Below are 20,170 nucleotides of genomic sequence, written 5' to 3' on the forward strand. Positions count from 1 at the left end.
TGAAGGCACTAATGTGCAGCTGCGTGGATGGTAATCCCATCTGTCCAGTGCAAACTGCTGAAGAGGATCATGCTGAAATGTGGTTAAAACAAGCTTTGTCTGTGGTTGCTGCACATTTCCACCACGCATAGTGCTCTGGGGTGAGTAGTAGTACTCTGTTGTGGGAGAAGCGCTGGGGAGGGCATTCAGGTTGTGCTCGGTGTGGCCAAGAGAGCAAGAAGCGACATGGGTTCTGAATCTCCTGCAGTTGAACAATTTGCTCCTGGGAAACAATTTAAAGTACTTTTAACAAACAAAACTAAGGATTTTAAAACTGGACGTTAAATTTGTAATTTAGACTTGCCGTATTACTAGATCATTTTATTTGGAGGCTGGAATTAAAAGACGACGCCCTAACAACTGGCTTTGGGGACTGATAGTGCTGCAGCTGGAGGAACAAGTCCCATAGAACAAGCAGGATCAGAAGGGATTTTGTGCCCTTGGAAATGTTGCATTTAACGAATGGCTTGGATTTAGCCTGCTTCTCATTGCATAAAATAGATTGACCTTTTTGTCAGCTCTTCAGGTCTTATTTTCCATTAACTGATAACGAAGGGTTGAGGAGAAACCGTCATCGCAACGCCAACGCGTGCTGCTGCTCGCGGTGTTTTTGTCTTTCACCCACATTTGAAGGACTGCTCGAGCCCCGGGGCCTCTCGCTGGTTAGCGGGCCCGATCTCTGCCCTTCTGCCCTCGGGGACGCCGCCAGCCCCGGCGTCGTTGGAGGGGCGACTACGGGGCAAGAGGAGGCCGCGGACGCGGGCGGGGGGGGAGGCCCCGCTCATTCCCGCCCGGGGCCGTTCCGTTGCGCGCGCGCCCGGGCCGTTGCCGGCCGTTGGGGCGGCCGTTGCCCCGCGCGCCGGCCCTGAGGGGCCTCGTGCCGCGGCGCAGGAGCCCGGGCCGGGTCCCCCTCACCGGGCGCTGTGGCGGGAGGCGGCGAGCGGCACCCGGGAGCCCCTTGAGACCGGGCCTGGAGAGCCCTGGGGGCGGGGGGCTGTACCGGTGCGGGACCCAGCTTGGACCGGGGAGGGGGGCGCTGGCCCCGTTTTCCTTCCGGGGGCGGCGCGGCGGGCGGAGGCCCCCAGCCGGGCCTGCAGGGGAAGCGCCCGCCCCTGCCGCCCCCGGCGCGGTAAGATGGCGGCCGCGGCTCAGGCGCTGAGCGGCTCCGGGCTGCTCCTGGCCGCCGCCGCCCTCGCCCTCCTGGCCGTGGCCATCGGCACCGACTCCTGGTACGAGACGGACGCGCGGCGGCACCGCGAGCGCTGCCGCGGCTTCGGCCACAAGCGTAGCGACCCGCCCGGCTCCATGTCGGCACCCAGCTCGCACCTGCCGCTCCGCGCCCGGCCCCCGCGGGCCCTGCTGCCCGGGCGGTCCCCGGCCCCCGTCCCGGCAGCCGCCGCAGCCGCCGCCGCTCTGGACTCGCACTGCGGCCGCCGCTTCAACTCCACCGTCTCGGGGCTCTGGAGGCGCTGCCACCGCGCGGGCTACGAGCCGGACAGTGAGGAGCTCATCCGGAAAGGTGAGGCGGTGGGGGGAGCGGCCCCGGCGGCGGGGCCCCGCCGCTGTCCGTGGTGCTGAGCGCGGCTGCCGGCGCGGCCCGGCTCGGCCGGGGCCCTGGGTCTGCGGGCGGGGCCGCGGCTGCCGCTGCTGCGGCGTGGAGAGGCCGGCGGGAAGGCGCGGATGCAGCCCCGCACGGTCCCCTTGGCTTCAGGTGTCCCTGGCGTGCGGGAGGCGGCGAGCGTGGCCCTGACCCCATCCCGGGGAGGGGGTTGTACGCCGCCCTGTCTGCTTAAAATGCTGCAGTGCTGGGTGGGACCGCGTCCTCGGAGAGCCCCTTCTGTGGCCCAGCGCGGGGCCTGACGCTGACACTCGAGCAAGGTCTGGGTGGGCATTCTCATAACCCTGACACCTTCTTGTTCTTGAGCGCTGAGAAATGTACCGTATTGCCGGTAGCTCCGTGATGTTTGCGGCAAGGGGAAAGGGACCTGTTGTTCCTGTTCTAGCATGGGGGAGTTCTCGTTGCTGCAGGGGATTGCCACCTTCACGGTGGCAGATATCACTCAGGGCTCCAGGGGTGACAGGAGAGAGAAAGCTGTGGATTTTCTGCTGTTGTGGAGCACGGTACAAAGCCGAGCAGTTCACAAAGTGTGAATAAAATTCCTGGACTGGATGGTACAAATAATGTAGTTAAGTCAAAATAAATTACATATAAAACAAGCTTAGGATAAGAAATGCTGTGTATGGTTAATGATAAGTAACAGGACTTATTGTTCCAGCAGGTACCTATTAGCACAGGGAGAGTAGGAGTTGGGAGCAGAGCTTCCACTGAGGCACAAAATGGAAATGCTATCTTAAGAAAGTGGGAGCAGTTCTTCAGCGTGACTTCCAACTGTGACGCCAGTCCTGCACAGCAGAGGACAGATAGACTGGCACTGTGAAGCTCAGCCCGTCTTTGTCCTTCCTTTCCAATGCACAGCAGTGACTCTTACTTTTAGAAACTCTATGCTGTGTGATTAGCTTCTTTCTCTATTTAATCTCCTAGGATCCATTTTATGCATTTTCATTTTTATTTCCATGTTGATCTCATTTCACTAAAAGGCAGCTCATTAATTTCTTTCTATTAATTGTGCCTGTCATGTAAAATATTTATCTGTTTTTTTTGCTTCACATCAAGCCAAATGCTTTCAGCTCCTATTGAGATTAGCAAAAGCTGGGGGAAGGGATGGGAAGGATAGTAGTTTGGTTCTCAATACTTCTGTTTCTGAGGTATTTTCCCAACAATACCATGGTCATACAGAGAGGCTGGAGTCTGCCTTCTGCATGCACAAGGGCATTACAGGGTGGTGATGATCTTCCTCAGGGTCTGGTGTGTAGAACTGGAGGGACTCTAAATCCAAAAGGTTTTCCTTCCACTTCCTTTTTTTCTTCAGCTGTTCTAATAAAAGACCTTGCCTTTCCCTACAAGCCTTGCTTCCCTCATATTCTTTGCCTATTAGGTCTGCAGTTGCTACTGTAAAGATTTATGTGTTATCTTACAGAGGGAAATTATTAATAATAGTTCTTGTAGAGTCAGGTCTTTAAATAGGTATGACTCTCTTCTTATCCCTTCCCCTGACCTGCTTTACTAGCAGCCTTTCTGTGTTCCTGCTGTGTCTATCTTTTCTCTGACAACTGTGATTAAGCAGCCTTTTCCGGCCAGTGGTCAGGTGTGGCTGTGGCTGAGCTGTTATCTCAAGCATGATACTAGATCTGGGGTTTCCAAAAAGAAAAAAACAGGCGTTTTTTCCCTAGTGTGAGCTGAAGATCACTACTGTGCACCTCTGAAAGTCCTACCTTCTCCTCAATTTGCAGTAAGTTTTCAGCTAGCTCTTTGGTGATGTGTGATGCCTTCTTATATTCCTAATATTCCTTAAACTAGAGATTTTTAAATAGGCTTTTAGTGACAGAGGAGTAAATTTTTAATTTTTTTTTTTTTTTATGACAGTCCTGTGGTGATTTTGGTTTGGGTTTATACTCTCCATTTTTCTAGTAGCTCTGGAATAAGGTTTCTTTCCTTTCTGGGTCTCTCTTGAATTCTGAAAAAATGACTAAGGCCATAAGTACCCTTATGCATTTAGATAGTTCCATGGATTTCTAGTCCTGTATTTATCTACTACTATTAATACAAAGCAGTTCTGTGGAAACTTTCATACTCGAGCATTTTAGCTGATGATGCATATACATGCATACATTTATATACCTAAAATATACAGTTTTAAAAAAATGTAAAATATATTCACTTTATATATTTAAAAGGAAAAAGCAGGACTCAAAAATGTAGTGCAAAACGGAGAGGTGGGAAATATTTAAATGTAAGAGTGGAATGATGTGTGGGATTTTTCTTAAAATGCAAAATCACTGTTTTGGAACTGTGAAAAAAATAGATAGTTTCATTTAAAAAATACAATTAAGAAGGCAAAAGAAGAAATAATGTACAAAGCAAATGGGGAAGATGGAGATTAGCCACCAGTAAAAGATAGCAGCCAAAGAACTGAAACGCTTGGTGGGGAAACAAAGAAGATCTGTGTGTGTAGGGAGGGACTCTCTGAGTGTAAGAACTTGAGCACTATACATCATCTTGTAGAGCATGTGCTGTGTGGATTATACACTGGGTAACTGATGCTGCAACAAAAACCTTTTGCATGGAGTCTTCTTAAGTAGTGAGGTCCTGCAGGGATTTATTATATGCTGTTTAGTGGTCTTCTCCGTTAATATGAAAAAAATGTTGTTTACAAAGTGGTGACAGTAGAAAATGATTAATTAGGAAAGATCCATTCTTGTAGGCTGCTTTGGATAACTTGCTGGGTTCATTTGAACAACATGCATTTTAACACCAGTAAATTGAAGGAATTAGAAAAGTTTTATTGCTGTTCATAAACTGGGGATTTTATTGCTTTTCAAGCTTGCTCTGAAAAGACTCTGGGGTGGGACTGGTACGTCTCACACATACTGGGCAGAAATGACTTCTGGGTACCATGATGTGGCTGAGGAAGTGAGAAGAACCACTGGATGCTTAAGCAGAGGAACACAACAGTTTATGGCAGTAATGAGGCCCTTGAGAGAAAACGGCTCAGTCCTGGTGTCTGTACTTCCCATCCTTTCCAACTGATGATAAATTGGAAGAGTTACAGGAATGATTGTGAGGTCTGTAGAGCATCTATTATAGTAGCATATTTAACAAACTCAGTTTGGTCATGGCTGTTGGTAAGTGTGATCTGTCAGACAATATGATCTGTAAGAGTTATCATGGTGTTTTCAAGGAAGGTTGATTGACCAGATCTAGTGGCCTTTGGGTGACAATGTGGACAGAGTGATCCCATAGCTGTGATGCTCTCCACAATCCCGGGCAGAAGTGGTGGGAATAGACAAGGGAGTTTCAGTGGCCACTTGGTCCTGGGGCATGAGGGAGGGGAGGGCCAGACCTCATGTGGTAGCTCACTGTTAACTGCCCATGGCTGCTCCCTGGCCATGCTCGTGGTGAGAAGGAGAGGGTGTCTCCCAGGTGTGTGAGCGCCAAACTGCTCTAAGATAGGACTGGGCCAGGTAGCAGAACTGAAAATGAGAAGCCCTGCATTTCCTCCTCATAACGCTGGCACATAGGCAGTGTAGTAGAGAAGAAAACCTGAATGTTTCAAAGTCGGAGAGAGATGAAAACTAAACTGAGAAAAAGTTGGGGTGTGCTGAGCCCAGGATTACAAATTGAATGTGTCACAGCAGGCCTGGGTCTGGGTTTCCAGGTGTCTGGCAGCCCAGGGACAAGGGGCCTGTGCTCTGCCTCGGTATCTGGAGGTCCAGAAATTCTTTCTAGCCAGCGTCCTCTGATCTTTTCCTGCCTTCATGTTCAGTCAGGAGAAAAGACTTGTCCAGGGACACTCACATGTAGTGTCCCAAGGGTTGTGAGAGGGTACGGGAGGGGAACCTGTCTGCAGTTGCAATCCTGAGGGGAAAAAAAAAAACCACACTGATGACAAAGTGTGAGAAACAATGTTGGCGGTGGGAGGGCAGGCACAGGCATGTAGCTTGGCCATGAAAGTGTCAATGTGACACTGCCAGATGCAGTTCCTTGCTTCTTATGTTTATTTTTTAATCAAGAAAATTGCACATGCAACTTTCATAGTGTTCTTTTGATGCCCCTAAGAAATGCAAGGATCAGGCTGTCTGCGTAACCTTTTTCTTGTATGTGTGCTTTATGGTAAGCTAATGACATGAGTACCTGCCCCCTTCTGTCCTGTATTCTCAACTTGTGTGCCAAAAAAGACAATGCTTGCTCACTTGTTTTGGTGTGTTGTTCACCACATGAGTCCATTCTATTCAAGCCCTTGCCTGAAGGCAAAGTTTTTAATGTTGGCAGGCTTTCTGATGGTGCTTATCTGAGTGTGTTTTTAAACAAAAGCAAAATCACTTTGCTAGCAGGTTCCTGAAATGGAGGGCAGGATGGTGTGCCTATTTTATAGACTGTGATTTAAGGTACATAAGGGCTTAGGACAATGGACTTACTGGAATACCTTTGAAATGCCTTTGACTTCACAATAACTTTGAGACTACAAACCTAATTTTTTTTTTCTCCTGTTTTCTTGAGTACTTGGAGAGCAACGTGTTATATCTCTCTAAATGCAGCCCCATGGAGTACCTGGCTATATTTGAGTGCATAGCATCACTGAAAATTAGACTTAGAGATTCACTCGGAAAACGGGAAGCATGAACTAGTGATTGCAGATGCAAAATCTGGCTACTGAGGATTGCCTGGGTGCATGTTACGATTTTCTGGGAGAAAGTGGGTAGAGATCACCCTCAGTGCTTCCCTGATCCTCTGATTCTCTTGCCTACCTGTTTGAGCTTTTCTAGTAGACCTACAGAGAGAGGCCTCCCTTGTTTTGCCTGTAGTGGCTCACACCAGAGCAGGTCCAGCCTGTGCTCTCAGAGAAATGGGAATCTGATTGGAAAAACAGCTTGTGATGGTGTAATCGAAGGCTGTCACCAAGCCCATGGATCAGAGGTCAGCACTGAGCATAAGCCCTAAAATTCTCTATCTCTGGAGCGCTTTGTTTTGCAAACTTGCCGTTTTAATACAATTTTATGTGCTACCTACATAAAATTAGCACTTTGAATTCTGGGGAAGAAAGGATTAGGAGTAAAGTTTTTAAACCAGAGGCAGAATGAATCGATATTTGAAAACTTCTAATAAACCAGTTTTTTTAGAAAAGAACTTCTAAATAATCAGTTTTCAATTGATATTTGAAAACTTCTAAATAACCTGAAAACTGCTAAACCAGGTGGAGAGCTTTTACTTTTAGTCTACTTGTAAACTCTTGTAATAATACAAAGATTTTCTCAGTGACATTTTAGCTGAGGAGTCCATAGCTTTGATCGTAAGGAATGTACATCTCTAGTCTTTGATTTTTCTTTAATGAGCTATAAAAGTAGTAATCCTTGCTCTCATATAAAATACTGCTTCATATATAGTACTTTTATAATCGGAATATGTAAAAGTGCATAGATCTTACTTTTAATGAATCCAGTGCATTGAAGTCTAAAATCTGATGTCATTAGTTTGTACCATAGATGTATTTTTCAACAACACATGTAAATCATGTCAATATTGAAATTGAATTCAGTCAACAGTTATAGGTGAAATTGAATTAGATACTGTGATGTGCTGTATATGGCCAAAGTTCTTAGTTCAGATGTTTACAGAGCTTTTGCAAATGAACTGGCATCCTCCATTACTGGGTTGTCTTGCTGATCCATTTGCTCAGGCAGCACGAGAGACTTGTTCTGAAACAGCTGCAAACAACGTGCACTGCTCCGCACGGCGAGGGCAAGCAGCTGGAGGTGAAGGGCAGCAACTCTGTGTATGGGTGTATCGGTGCCAGCGCCCTGTGGTGTTGGGGGAGGCGGCCAGGAACCACAGCAGGGCAAGGGGGTGGTGGGAAGCGCAGCCAAGGATGGGGCGAGCTTGAAATGCTTTGCTGCTCAGGGGCTTTTGGAAGTCTAGCTTTGGGTTTTCCCCTTTTGGGGCACATTCTTTACATGTCTGCTTGTTCCACTCAGTAACAAATGTCACTGTTTTTTTAATGTGGGAAAATTCAGATCACCTTTCCCTCCCTGGCCTGATGGCTGGAATTGGCTGGGCCTCTTGTGTGCAACTCCTAATCTTGTGAAGCGGGGGCTTCCTCTTTGCAGGTCCTTGCAGAAACCAGGTCAGTACAGTCCCAGTGAACGTTGTTAGAGAACAAAATCATGCCTCCCATTGCTGCGGGAGCAGCACAAAGCCCATTTCTTCTGGTTTTTTGAGTGTCTTTTGCAAAGCTCATCACTGAGTCTGCAGCTCCCTGCTAGTGATTGTTCACCAGCTTAATTAGCTCACTGGCCAACTGATTGTTTCTGAATGGTTCTTCTGCCCCAGCATTTAAATAGCTGTAATGACCCTGTAGCCCTTGTTTAAGGGGTAACTTTTTGTACTATGTAGCTCTTTTACCTTTCTGGCTGTTCCCTTCCACCCCACCATCCAGACTGATTCTCCCCACCCCACTGCCCTGGCCCTGGCTTTATTTATAACAGGGGGGGCAAGGCACCTTCCTCTCCCTCCACTCTCAGAATCTTCTTTCTTACCAGTTGTTTCCTAAACTAAAAATCCCTTTCAAGAGGAGCATGCGTGTAGGTTCACATTTGCATCTGGGGTACACTTCAAGCTGTAACAGAAACAAGCCTACTTGGGTCCAATTGCTCATTGAAAGTAAAGCAAAGAGCTAATGACTACTGGAGTGAATTCAAACTTTTCTCCCATGCAGTTTACTTCCCAGCATTCATTCAAAATTTTCAAAGTGATTCAACTCTTGTCTTCTTAGAGACAAAGCAGGCCTGATGGTACTTGGCCATGTTCTTGTCTCCTCGGCCATGTTCTTGTCTCCTCAGCCATCCCAAAGAGATTGTACCAGTTCCTCTAGGAAGCTTCTGGAGCTGTTTTTGGTGACTGTCATTACTATTTGTCTTCAGCTGCTCCTTCCTGAAGCCTGCCTGGGTCAGCATCTTGCTCCCTCTTTGCTGGTGTTTTTCTGTAGCAAGGCTCCCTCCCCTCCTGCTCCCCAAAGCCTTTGCAGTAAACAGTGCTTTTTTGCTTACGTTTGCTCTGTTACTGAACTAAGGCTTCCCCTGCGTGATCAATGCTGGGCCAGCCAACTCAGCAGCAAATGCAAGGCATAGGAGTTTCATGCTGTTTCACACTGATGTCTCTTTTACAGGAGTTATTCAGCGCTGCACTGCTGTGAAGTACCACTACACCTCCAGCTCTCTGCCTCGCAACTTACCCATCAACATCACAAACACCATCCGGCAGGATGAGTGGCATGCACTCCGTAAGTAACCTAAAGCAGCGTACAAGACTGTTTGGATTACTTAATGCCTTAATGCAATGCCAAGTGAGGGCTCTGAATAAGCTAGCCGTCTTGTTAGTGAGGAAGGGCAAGCAGCTGACAGTACAATTGAAAGGGGATGTGAGATTTGGAGGGGCTTAATTGGTGAATTCAGGAATACAGGCATGTGTGTTGTATGTCGCAAGGTGAAATCATATTCTGGATCTGGGGGCAGGCAATTCCTAGCTGGCTTACAGCAAAGGTGCTGCAGCACTGTATAGTCTGTATAGCTCTTGTTGCATTTTTCTGTGTGCACACCAGTGACCTGGTGCAGCTCTGGGGCAACTAGCCCTTTTAGGGAACATCTCAGTTTGTCTTTGCAACTTCCTGTTACCAGCTCCTAGCCCACAAGCTGCCTGATGCCCAAGTCCTTCCCACACAGATGACTGACCTGTAGCCTGCCACTGAGAATGATTTTATCAGGTTTTTTTCTGCTCCTGCTTCTCTCTGATTGTTTTCTGGTTCTATTGCCTCACATAATTCTGCCTAGCCCCTGTCATGTGAGCCTCAGTGCTGAGGAAATCCAGCTAGAGACTGAACTAGTAGGAGACAAGAACAGCACTTGTATTATGGATGACAAAGTGCTGTTCATATCACTGGTGCCGAAGCGTTTTTTAGAGCTTGTTACTGGAGTTGTTCCCGTCATACTGTATTGATCTGCTGTCTGCTTCTGTCCTCCCACTGTTCCTCTTTTCAGTTCACACTATCTTGCCTTCCATGTGCTAGTCCTTTACTTCTCTTCAGCGACCCCTTTCATTTATTTCTTTTATTTCTATTTTCAGCAGACACCCAACAAACTCCATCCCAAAGAAACGCACCACCACCAAAAAAAAAAAAAAGCCATTGCAGTATTAATGCTTACAAATCATTGCTGAATTCATAACGTGTCCCTTCTGTCCCATGTTGGGGAGTATTTGGCCAGTATTCCTCTTGATCAGGCCAGAAATGCTTTCTAGTTGTACAGTGCCCAGCAGAAGGGAGTTAAGTTAGCTGGATTCCTTTAGTTTCAGTGTAATGGGCAAACTATCTACTTCAAAGAAGCTACAGAAGGTGGAGGCCATGGGTGAAGTATAAACTTTAGAACCAGCAAATCTAAATCTGTCTGGACTCTCCCCTGGCTGTCCTGTCTGGGTGCCACCATCTTCATGTCTTCTTTCTTGCTTTTCTCCTTTCTCTTTCCTCAGATCTGCGGAGGATGACAGCTGGCTTCATTGGCATGGCAGTCTCCATCATCCTGTTTGGGTGGATCATTGGTGTGCTGGGCTGCTGCAAACAGCAGGAGCTCATGCAGTACGTGGCTGGGCTGCTCTTCCTAATGGGAGGTGAGAGCCTTTCGCTTCTACTCCTGAAGTCACCACAGTCAGTATTGCTGGCTGGGGAGGTGCTCTTAAAAGTAAAGTCAGCCCACAGGAAACACACAAAGCAGCTCTTTAGTGCAGCAAATCATCAGCATAGCACAGAATTACCACCTCCAGCACTGGGCAGGACTTGCTTGCGTGGGTATTTGCATGTTTCTGAGTAGACCTCGCTGTACATACACGAGCCTTCTGCTCTGGAGAGCTGGTGTGTAGCCACAGGGAACACGTGCACAGTGAGCACAGTCCTCTTGCCTGCGCCAAGTGTGTGGAGCCTGTGGCTCCTGTCAGACAGCGCAGCTCAGTTTTCTCTAGGGAATCTTAACAAACAAACAAACAATCAACGTAGAGCACCTTTCTGCTGCTGAAAGATGCTCACATCTTTAGGTAACAATGAAGTCCAAACCCAGACAAGCCTGGAGAACATTGGCCCAGAGGTAAGGACATGAGCTCAGTGCTTGCCAGGGGTATTTGTTACATCTGTTCCTCCTGGCTGGGAGCAGACTTTCTGCATGGCCAAAGTTTTTTTCTGAACTTTGACTGTTCAGCTCAAAAATGGGCAGTGTTTTGTCTTTATTTGAAAGGGGCATAGTAGTGACAAATGCACCAAAAGGGTGAGCTGAGATGCTCCAAGGATGAGGACTCTTAAATTGCAAGCGGTAAATAGGCAACTTTCAAGTATGAAAAATGAGGCTCTACTTCAAAGCCAGATCTGCTACCCTAGAGGCCCAGTATCAGCATCTATAATGGCTGCAAGCAAGGAATGTGGTGATATAACAGCGTCTAGATCAGTTAAACAAATAGGTGTGTTTTGTGCCACTTTTTTGGGGGGAGGGGAGGAAATCTTCCCTAGCCATAAGCGAGCCTTCTCAAGCAGTGTTTTTGGGGAGCTGCACAGAAAACCACCCTGCTGGCATGGCATGCTGCTAGAAAGGCTGGAAGGTAGGCTTGTGCTGTCCTCTTACATACTGCTTAACTGCAGTTTCCTTTGGGAACATTTTCGTTTCTTTATCACACAGCAGTGAGAGAGTAAAGTATTATAAGTGCAACAGGTAGACTGGGTCCCCTTTGAGTGCTTCTGCACTTAACCATGATAGGCATGCCGTCAGCAGCAAGAGTCGTCATTAGTAGACACAGATCCAGAGCTGGAGAGAATAAAATGATCATCTCAACCTTGAGTACTAGTGTATATTAGAGATACTGGAGTGCCTTGCGTTGTAAGTTTCTGGCTTTTTTGCTTCTCTGTATAGGTGCTTAGTGAATGTTTAGTGGATAACAAAAACCTGGGCACCTTCTATAGGCCTAGGCTACAGCTGTCCGGAGTCTGGACACGCTTAGTAGAAACTAAGCAGTGCTGCACTTTTTGCAGCCCTGGGCTTCAGCTATTTACTTTCCATAGGAGAAACTGCCCAAGTACTGTTTGGAATGTGATGCTATTAGCCATTGGAACTTCTCGGGGGAATTGAAGCATGATGAACTACATGACTGAGTTCAAAATAGCAACAGGGGGAGCTAAGGCAATATTGGTCATTTGTGAAGTGAGGTATCCCATAGTCCTACATATATTGCCTTCCCCAGCCCCTGTCCCTCCCCCTTGTAAGAAGAGTGACTGGTAGGACAAAAAAAAAAAGGTTATTCTTGATTTTGAAAGTTCATGACTTTGAAAATATGTAGGGAAAAAACAGAGCGTAATTAACCTGAGGGCAGTGTAGAACGCTCTTGCTTTTCTCCTGCAGGTACCTGCTGTATCATCTCACTCTGCACATGCGTAGCTGGGATCAATTTTGAGCTATCTCGCTATCCTCGCTACGTCTATGGGCTGCCAGAGGACATCAGTCATGGCTATGGCTGGTCCATGTTCTGTGCCTGGGGAGGCCTGGGCCTCACCCTGCTGGCTGGGTTCCTCTGCACATTGGCCCCATCACTCAACACTTCTCGGGCATCCGTACAAAAACCCAGACAAGAAAATGGGGCTGTGTGACCTCGGAGGGATGAGGAGAGACTCTGGAAAGCGCAGCCTGGGCAGAGCTGCGGGTTAACACCAGGAAGAGGTGGCATGTCAGCGTGTGGAGAGCAGTGCCATAGCTGTGGAAATACCAGGCCATGGGATGCTGCTACAGCCTCCAGTCACAGACACAGACATTGCAAGTAACTCCAGGTTTGAATTATTGGCGATTTGCTCGTTGATGGTTTAAGGGGGACAGTTCTTTTGATTTGGTTTTTCTTCTGTTTACAAGGGATTAAGTCCAAGGCTGTGTCTTTTTTTGTGCTGTTTTTTGAACTGTACCTCCATGGTCCTGTTATTGTCCAGTTGTAAGGGATGTTTACGCACCAACTCTATTGCTGCAGGTCTGTGTAATTCAGACCCAAATTAGGGCAAGGAGCTACGTGAAGTTGGCTTGAACACTTTTGCAACAGGCGTGTCTAGTGTTGGCTCAGGCCATCATTTCCCAAAAGAACCTTGATTTAAGCTGAGATTTAGGCCAAAGAATTAGCCCATGCTTAGTATTAATTCATTTAAATCAGAAATCTGTGCTATTCCATGCTGTGGCATCAGCTATTTACTTACTACTAAAGCTGTTTCCAAAAGGAGCCAGCTGTAACTGAGCAGCAAGACTCTAAAAACCCCTCTTACTGGCTTTAGGAAAGGAGGGGAAAGTTTTCCTCAGCTTCTTACACAGGTAAGGTTACTCATTTGGCTAAGTAACATACCCTTGTTTTAGTGGGGAGATGTATGCAACGTGCAGCTTGTAACTATTCCACTAGAGGCCAGGGTGTATTTCTGAAAGTATGTCATAGTTTGAGCTGCTGGGATCAACTTTCACCCCCTAACTAACTTGTGGGTGCAACTCCTGTTCTGTGAAAGGAGATGAGCAATTCTCCCCAAGCTCAAATACCAGTACTGCTAAAATAGCAGAAGATGTACAGCCCCCTCTAATAGTAATGTCCAAAGGAACCGCAATGTATTTTCCTCAGGAACGCGTGGCTTCTGCTCACTTCACCACTCAACCCTTTCTAATGTCAAATGCCCCCGAGCACAGCATGTCAAGAACATGCATGCTCCGCTGGAACAAGCTCCCTCTCCAAAAAAGAGAGGCAAGGACCTTGGAACCAGTGCAAGTACTAGGGCTAACTCAGGAACATCAGCCAAAGTACTTTGGGGTGCATTTTTCTTTCATTCATCTATTCTTTATTCCCTCACATCCTTGCCCCTCTCCCAAGCGTCCAAAAACTGCACAGGTAAAGATGAGATGGCCAGCATTTGGAGATGTTTACATTGTATTTAAAATACAATACAGTGGCATGTAAGATACTTAATGCTAAAGTCAGTGTATTTATGAAAAGTGTAATTTTTAAATGGAAGTTGTAATTCTCAACTGGCATTAAAAGTACTGAAAGACTTGCTCAGTGGATGAAACCTTGAATTCTTTCTGATTAATTACCGGACTGATTCACCAGAGAGCTCATACATGCATTCACCAATGGTGTTAAAGCTTCCAGAATTAAGTTTAAATGACAAAGTTAAAACATAATCCATGTGTAAATCATGTTCACTTCTCCCTTGCAAAATGAGTGTTAGTTCTGAAGTTTCAAAGACTCTAATAAAGCTGTACGGTCTGTCCACTGGCTGCACAGGTAAAAACAGGGGATGCTGTCTGAGCTGCAGTTCATCAATTTCAAAGTACACTTACTGCGGTATAACCTGTTGGTCCTCATATAGAAGTAGCAGAGCAGGATTTAATCCAGTTCTAGCAGGAGGAGGCTCCAAAGGCAGCATGCTGGGCGCCGTGGACAGGAGGTTCTCACCTTCCCTTTTGCAGATGTAGAACCACTGAGTAAGGGCAACAGCCCCAACACATCAAGGATTTGTTTTTAGAGGGAAAAAATGCTTTATTTTTTCCAGACAGAAAGTAAGTGGTACAGTCCAGTCTAGTCCTGCCCTCTGCCAAGGCCACAACCTTGACTGGGCAGAGATCAGGCATAGTACTGCAGATTGGCTTTTTTCTTTGCTTGAACCTCCAGGATTCCTTCCATGTAGTCCTCGTGGGTGAGCTCTGTAGCTCCACGGCGAAGGGCAATCATCCCCTGCCCAAGGAGACAGTATTTAGAGAGGGCATGTGAGCATCACAGCAGTTCAAAGTAATTACACCATGCTAGCTTTCACAGTTCCCACTGATCAGCGCTGGCTGCTGTAGAGGAATACTTACCGCTTCAACACACACAGCCTTGCACTGGGCTCCATTGAAATCATCTGTGCAGCGAGCCAGTTCTTCATAGTTCACATCAGGGCTGACATGAGCAGCAGGGGAGAGGGGAAAAAAAGTCTGAGAACATGTACCAAATAGAAAAAGCAAGGTATGGAGCTTCCTTAAAACCCAACAAGGAGCTCTCAACAAAAGAGCACCAGCACCTACCACTCCACAGCCCTGAGGTACCATCATGAGTGACAAACATAGCCCCAGAAGGCCATGCGTCTGCCATACCTGACATTCATTTTGCGTGAATGGATCTGCATAATTCTGGCTCTGGCCTCTTCATTAGGCATCGGGAACTCAATCTTGCGATCTAATCGTCCAGAGCGGAGCAAAGCTGGGTCCAAGATATCAACCCGGTTGGTTGCAGCAATCACCTAAGTAGAAGTAGGGTCGTCAGTCTGAGGCACCTGGAGGACAGGCCTCTCCTCCCCAAGGCTCCACCAAGCTTCTTCCCTGGGCATTGTTTTCCATCCCCTGCTAGAGCACCCTGGACCTCAGTAGCACTCTCTGCTAGATCCCAACCTTGACTTGTGTGTTGGGCTGGAAACCATCAAGTTGATTAAGCAGCTCCAGCATGGTCCTCTGCACTTCCCGATCACCAGCCTTCTCACTGTCAAACCTGAGGAGGAAACAAGGGTAAAACTGTCAGCGTGAACCTGACCACCCTGCCCCTATGTTTTTAATCACATAAAAAGACAGAATGACTGCAGCTCACACTCCTTGGCCAAGGTCTTCCAACCTCCTTGAAATTACAGGAAGACCTACCTTGATGAGGACCATGACTAGAGTAACCGTCAGCAGCAGCTAAGTCTGATTATGTCCTTACAGCTGAATGGGGCTAAAGGCCCAAGTAGTAAAGGAAGGTGAACAGTTCTGATGCAGTTATCAGAAAACAGTTTTATACAGCAGGAGACTGTCAGATAGATCCCAAGTCTCATGAACTTTGCTCATGAGCCCAAAGATTGTGGCAACTGCTATCTATCTGTGGTTGGCTTTACGCTCTGTTCCTGAATAGGCCACGCTTTAAGCTAAGCTTCCCTCACATGCACAGGCAAAGGAGGCTGCTAGGCAGCTCCCAAGAGCTTTACAACATGGCCCACGCCTCACCTTTTAGTGCCAATAGCATCCAGTTCGTCAATAAAGATGATGGAAGGGGCTTTTTCCTTGGCTAGAGCAAAAGCATCACGTACCAGCTTAGCTCCATCACCAATGAACATCTGCACAAGCTGTGGACCCGCAAGCTTCAGGAACGTAGCCTGGGAAAGGAAAGAGAATTCTATGCCTCGTTTCTCAATAGGGTCAGTTCTGGGTACTACAAGAAGCCCATAACTAAAACAACTAACCAAGCAAGCAGACAAGAAAATCTGAGCCTTTGTAACACGAGTCTGTATGTATGACCCCTCTCCCCCTCAGAGGTGTTCTTTTTCAGGCACTGTTCTACAGCAGCACATGCTTTCAAAGGTTCCTTTTACCTTGGTCTGGGCCGCACATGCTCGAGCTAAAAGCGTCTTCCCTGTTCCTGGAGGCCCGTACATAAGGACTCCTTTGGGCGGCTGTATACCCAAGTTTTCAAATTTCTCCTTATGATTCATTGGCAGCACAATGGCCTCCACAAGCTACAGCAAAAGAAAAAGATTAATACATAAACCCCTTCTCCTCCACAGATCCAGGCTGCCTGCTTTGAGCTGAAGTTCAAACACCATTGTCCTCAGTCACACCAGAAACTAAACATAAAGTATCACCTCTTGGATTTGTTTATCCAGCCCCCCGATGTCACTGTACTGCTCTGTGGGTCTCTCATCCACCTCCATGGCTTTCACCCGTGAATCATATTCAGTAGGTAGAGTCTCCAGGATCAAGTAAGAGTCTTTGTTCACCCCCTGTAAACACAAGTCCTTTGCTTTTAACAGGCCCTTCAGATAGCAATTAATAAACACACAATCAAAGATGATTCACTAGACCTCAGGGATGCAGGAATAACCAGCTTTGATATTTGCACTCACCAAATCACCACAGCTTGGCACAGTGGACAACGCCATAGCTAACATAGCACATTTTGAAAAAGAGCGGTCCAACTTACTTACGATACAACAGATTGGGTTTAGAAAGCTTACTGGGTGATATCTAAATTTTCAGCACCTAATTTATGTATAAAGAACACACCCCCCTAAACTACTTTTCTATACTACAAACATGACTGAACCCATAATATCTTTTTCTTAAAATTTTAGTACAGAAATGGTCTTGGGGAAATCTGGACAGATTTTTCTCCTTTATAAAGGGCAAGATGTACGCAATTTTCTGACCAACATCACATCCAACAGTCACAACAGCACCACTCACCACTAGGTCTCCAGGCTTCAACTTCTCTGCATCAACCAACCCAATAACAGGCAGGAAATATGTCTGTAGGAAAGAAATCAAAGTAAGCAAAACCAGCTGTACTAGGAGAAGGTCCTTTTCAGCACTCCTCACCCCTAGCTGGGTATGTGGGTCTTACCTGGCGCGTAGAGGTCTTGATCACAGCACACTTGCCCTTTCTCTGGGAATCCAGATCAATGTTTGCTCCATCCTCCTCCTGGTCATTGGGGTCAACATCCAGCAGCTGAAAACCAGAGACAGAGATTTCATGACAATGTAACCAGGCTAGCAGGATGACCTCAGGATTAACGTTTCTAAATTACATGCAGTAGGCGAAATAAAACTTCCCATCATCCATCAGCAGTAGAATCCTGAAAGCGTTAAATCCCTCCTCTAAAAATTAGTTTCTTCCTTTCCTCATGAAGCAGTACACGACAGCGCATAGGAAGACACTATAAAGTTCAGAACAAAGCAGTCGCTAATGGGGGCACCGATTTCTCCTCCCATTACAGCAGCTCACATTAAACCTTAAGTTCGTTAAGTTTTAAAACACTAGTACAAACCAATCCCCTCTTTTTAAAAACAGGAAACTATCAGCATTTTTTTGGCCTATCAGCAAAACTACTGAATTACAGAAAGAATGTGATGTAATAACAGAGTCACTGCTTTTCATGTGCTGTGTCACAAGTTTCAGAAAGCACATACCAAATCTCACATGCCCAAGTCTAGACTAAGCGAGGCTGCGTGCACGCTCCGATGGCTATGTTATGTGCAGATGAACAGTAGCCAACACCCAAGGAACGACCCAGACAAGAAGCGGGCAAGTGACTTGTGCTTCCAGGTCACAAATAAAACCAATAGAAAAACCTGGAAGTCCTGGCTGCAGAAGCACCAGTAGTTTGAGAATATGCCACATCTCAAATTACCAATGCATCCCCCTGCCCTTCTCCCTCCCGATATACATTGCGCACACTTCTCACATTGCTGCGGAAGAGCGCGCCGCTCTCACCTCGATAACGTTGGAGACAAGATATGGCAGGGTTTTGTTCACTTTGATCTTCTCGCTGTTCTCTTTGATCTTGTCTTTCATGGCCTGAAGCTCATGGGTCACTCTCAGTACTTCGCTCTTCATGATCTGGAATCAGTACGCAGAAGAAAGAGATGGGAATAATATCAGAAGACTGAGGCAAGATAAAATTCATATATTATTCCAAAAGCAAACCAGTTATAAAAACTTAAGTCCGGGGAAACAGTAGGTATAAAGGGAAACGTAATACAAAAGGAGGAAAAAACAGAACGTTAGCCAAAACAGGTTAGGAATCAAGGCTACGCAGTCCATTTTGGTCTCCAACTAATCAATATAGCTAAGTAATTTCTTCGCAGTGTCACTGGATAACATTAGCTTAATCAATGCATCAGCTTACAGGGTTGGAATATGACCTAGATAAGGATGTGACCTAGTAAGGTAACTGTGTTTTGCTTTTTATTTTTTAATATATAGAGATACATAGGTAACTAGATATACACACACATGCGCATATCTATATGCAGCCATATACACTCACCTGTTTTAAAGTTATATTTTGCTGGGTTTAAAGAATTGTGTTCCAGCACACAATTCAAGGAGAAACACAAAGCCCCGCACCTGGGAAGGAAGAGCACCTTGCAGTGACACAGGCTGGTGACTGGCTGGTTGGGGACCAGCTCTGCGGAAAGGGACCTGGGGGTCTCCATGGACAGTAAAGTCAGCAGCAGCCAGCAACGTGCCCCGACAGCAAGGGCTGTACTAACAGGAGTGTAGCCAGTAGATGGAGAAAAGTGATCAGCCCCCTTTATTCAACACTAGTTAGACCCTATCTGGAGCAGTCTGCCCCATTTTGGGCTCCCCCATACAGCAAAGACATTGATAAACTGGACTGAGTTCAGCACAGGGCCGCCAAGATGGCCAGGGGGCTGGAGCACAGGCCCTGTGAGAAGTAGCTGAGGGACATGGGCTTGTTCAGCCGGAGAACTACTGGGGAAGGTATCAAGTCGACAGAACCAGATGCTTCACAGCAGTGCACGGTGGGCGGATGAGACAACAAAGACTGAAACAGAAAAGGTTGAGCCTGTGTGTAAAGGGAATCTTTATCCTCACGAGGACAGCCAAGCAGTGGCACAGAACGCCCAGAGAAGTGGTGCAATCTCTGTCTTTAGAGGCCTTCAGAATCCAACCGGATAAAGCCCTGAGCAGCTGGGGTTACGGCCGACCCTGCTTTGAGCAGGAGACTGGACTAGAGATCTTCTCAAGCCCCTTCCGACCTGAGTTACTCCATGATCCTACCTGACCCAGACCACGGAACGGGCTTCTCCCTCCCCTGTGCCTACGAGAGCTGGGAGGACTTATGTACCTTTACCTAAAGCATCCAAGGCTCTGCAGAACAACCGTCCCCTCAGCTTCCTCGGGTCCTCGCTCTTTCAGCACTTCTTTCCCTACCTTCGAGGCTTAACTCTACTCCTCAACCTACTGCTCCCCACCTAGTTAACCGCATCTTATTTTTCACTGCCCTCGTCTCTACCCCCACGGCTGGACTAAGCCCACCCCGCCCCGAGCACCACCAGCCCAGGGCTCCCAAGGCCCGGCCCCGGCCCCGGCTCCGCTCCCCGGCCCTTGGCCGCTACCTTGATCTCGCTGTCGAGGAGACGCGTGCGCTGCACGATCTCCTCCGTGGACATCTTCAGCACCTCCTCGCCGACGCCGTCCTGCGGGGGCACAACGGCAGCGTCACCGTCGGTCCGACACCCCCCGCCTCACCCCGTCTCCCGCCACCGCACCCTCGGGCCCCCTCACCTCGGACTCATCCCACACCGACGCCATCTTGCCCCCAGCCAACCAGCCGGTCAGCGCACAAGGCGGCGGATTCCGGGCGGCAGATTCCACCCTCCTCGCCCCAGGAACATAGGCGGGAGGCAACGGGACGAGGCTGCTCGGGGCGGGGGGGAGCTCCGCGACCCCTCTTTTCTTCCTCGTTGTCCCCGCTGCGGCCCCTCCGCTCCCCCCCGACGGATCTGCCGAATCTGCCGGCGTTGGTAGCGAGGGGAAGAAAGCGCCGCGCCGGTCACGTGCCACCGGCCAAATCTGCTGAGTGATGGCCCGGCCGCCATCTTAGTGCGGGGCAGGGGCGGAGCGGCGACTGGGCGCTGCTGCCCGCCCACCCACCCACCCGAT

At 47.8% G+C, this 20,170-nt stretch overlaps 2 protein-coding genes across 2 annotated transcripts; one reads left to right on the top strand and one right to left on the bottom strand.

Moving 5' to 3' along the window:
• Window positions 1–1,074: 1,074 nt before the first annotated feature.
• Window positions 1,075–13,750, top strand: LOC104312617 (transmembrane protein 178B). The gene is made up of 4 exons (XM_069784624.1): window positions 1,075–1,558; window positions 8,820–8,933; window positions 10,175–10,312; window positions 12,082–13,750. Exons 1-4 carry the CDS (start codon window positions 1,174–1,176, stop codon window positions 12,324–12,326), a joined length of 882 nt encoding a protein of 293 aa, XP_069640725.1. The 5' UTR covers window positions 1,075–1,173; the 3' UTR covers window positions 12,327–13,750.
• A 461-nt stretch (window positions 13,751–14,211) lies between these two features.
• On the bottom strand, window positions 14,212–20,121 carry PSMC3 (proteasome 26S subunit, ATPase 3). Its single transcript, XM_069784601.1, is given in 14 exon segments — window positions 14,212–14,431; window positions 14,554–14,635; window positions 14,830–14,975; window positions 15,124–15,220; window positions 15,709–15,857; window positions 16,074–16,217; window positions 16,344–16,481; window positions 16,945–17,007; window positions 17,102–17,206; window positions 17,972–18,097; window positions 19,624–19,704; window positions 19,793–19,834; window positions 19,836–20,031; window positions 20,033–20,121. Coding segments are annotated over 14 exon segments (1,554 nt in total). The 5' UTR covers window positions 20,107–20,121; the 3' UTR covers window positions 14,212–14,320.
• Window positions 20,122–20,170: the final 49 nt, after the last annotated feature.

This window comes from Haliaeetus albicilla, chromosome 5 (genome assembly GCF_947461875.1).
Source record: "Haliaeetus albicilla chromosome 5, bHalAlb1.1, whole genome shotgun sequence".
In the NCBI taxonomy this organism is placed as follows: Eukaryota; Metazoa; Chordata; class Aves; order Accipitriformes; family Accipitridae; genus Haliaeetus; species Haliaeetus albicilla.

Excerpts from the sequence above, each read along its gene's own strand:
- LOC104312617 (XM_069784624.1), top strand. The coding sequence starts at position 1,174 with ATGGCGGCCGCGGCTCAGGCGCTGAGCGGCTCCGGGCTGCTCCTGGCC. Across the intron at positions 8,934-10,174 it reads GGATGAGTGGCATGCACTCC|ATCTGCGGAGGATGACAGCT; the intron begins GTAAGTAACCTA and ends CTCTTTCCTCAG. Across the intron at positions 10,313-12,081 it reads GCTGCTCTTCCTAATGGGAG|GTACCTGCTGTATCATCTCA; the intron begins GTGAGAGCCTTT and ends TTTCTCCTGCAG.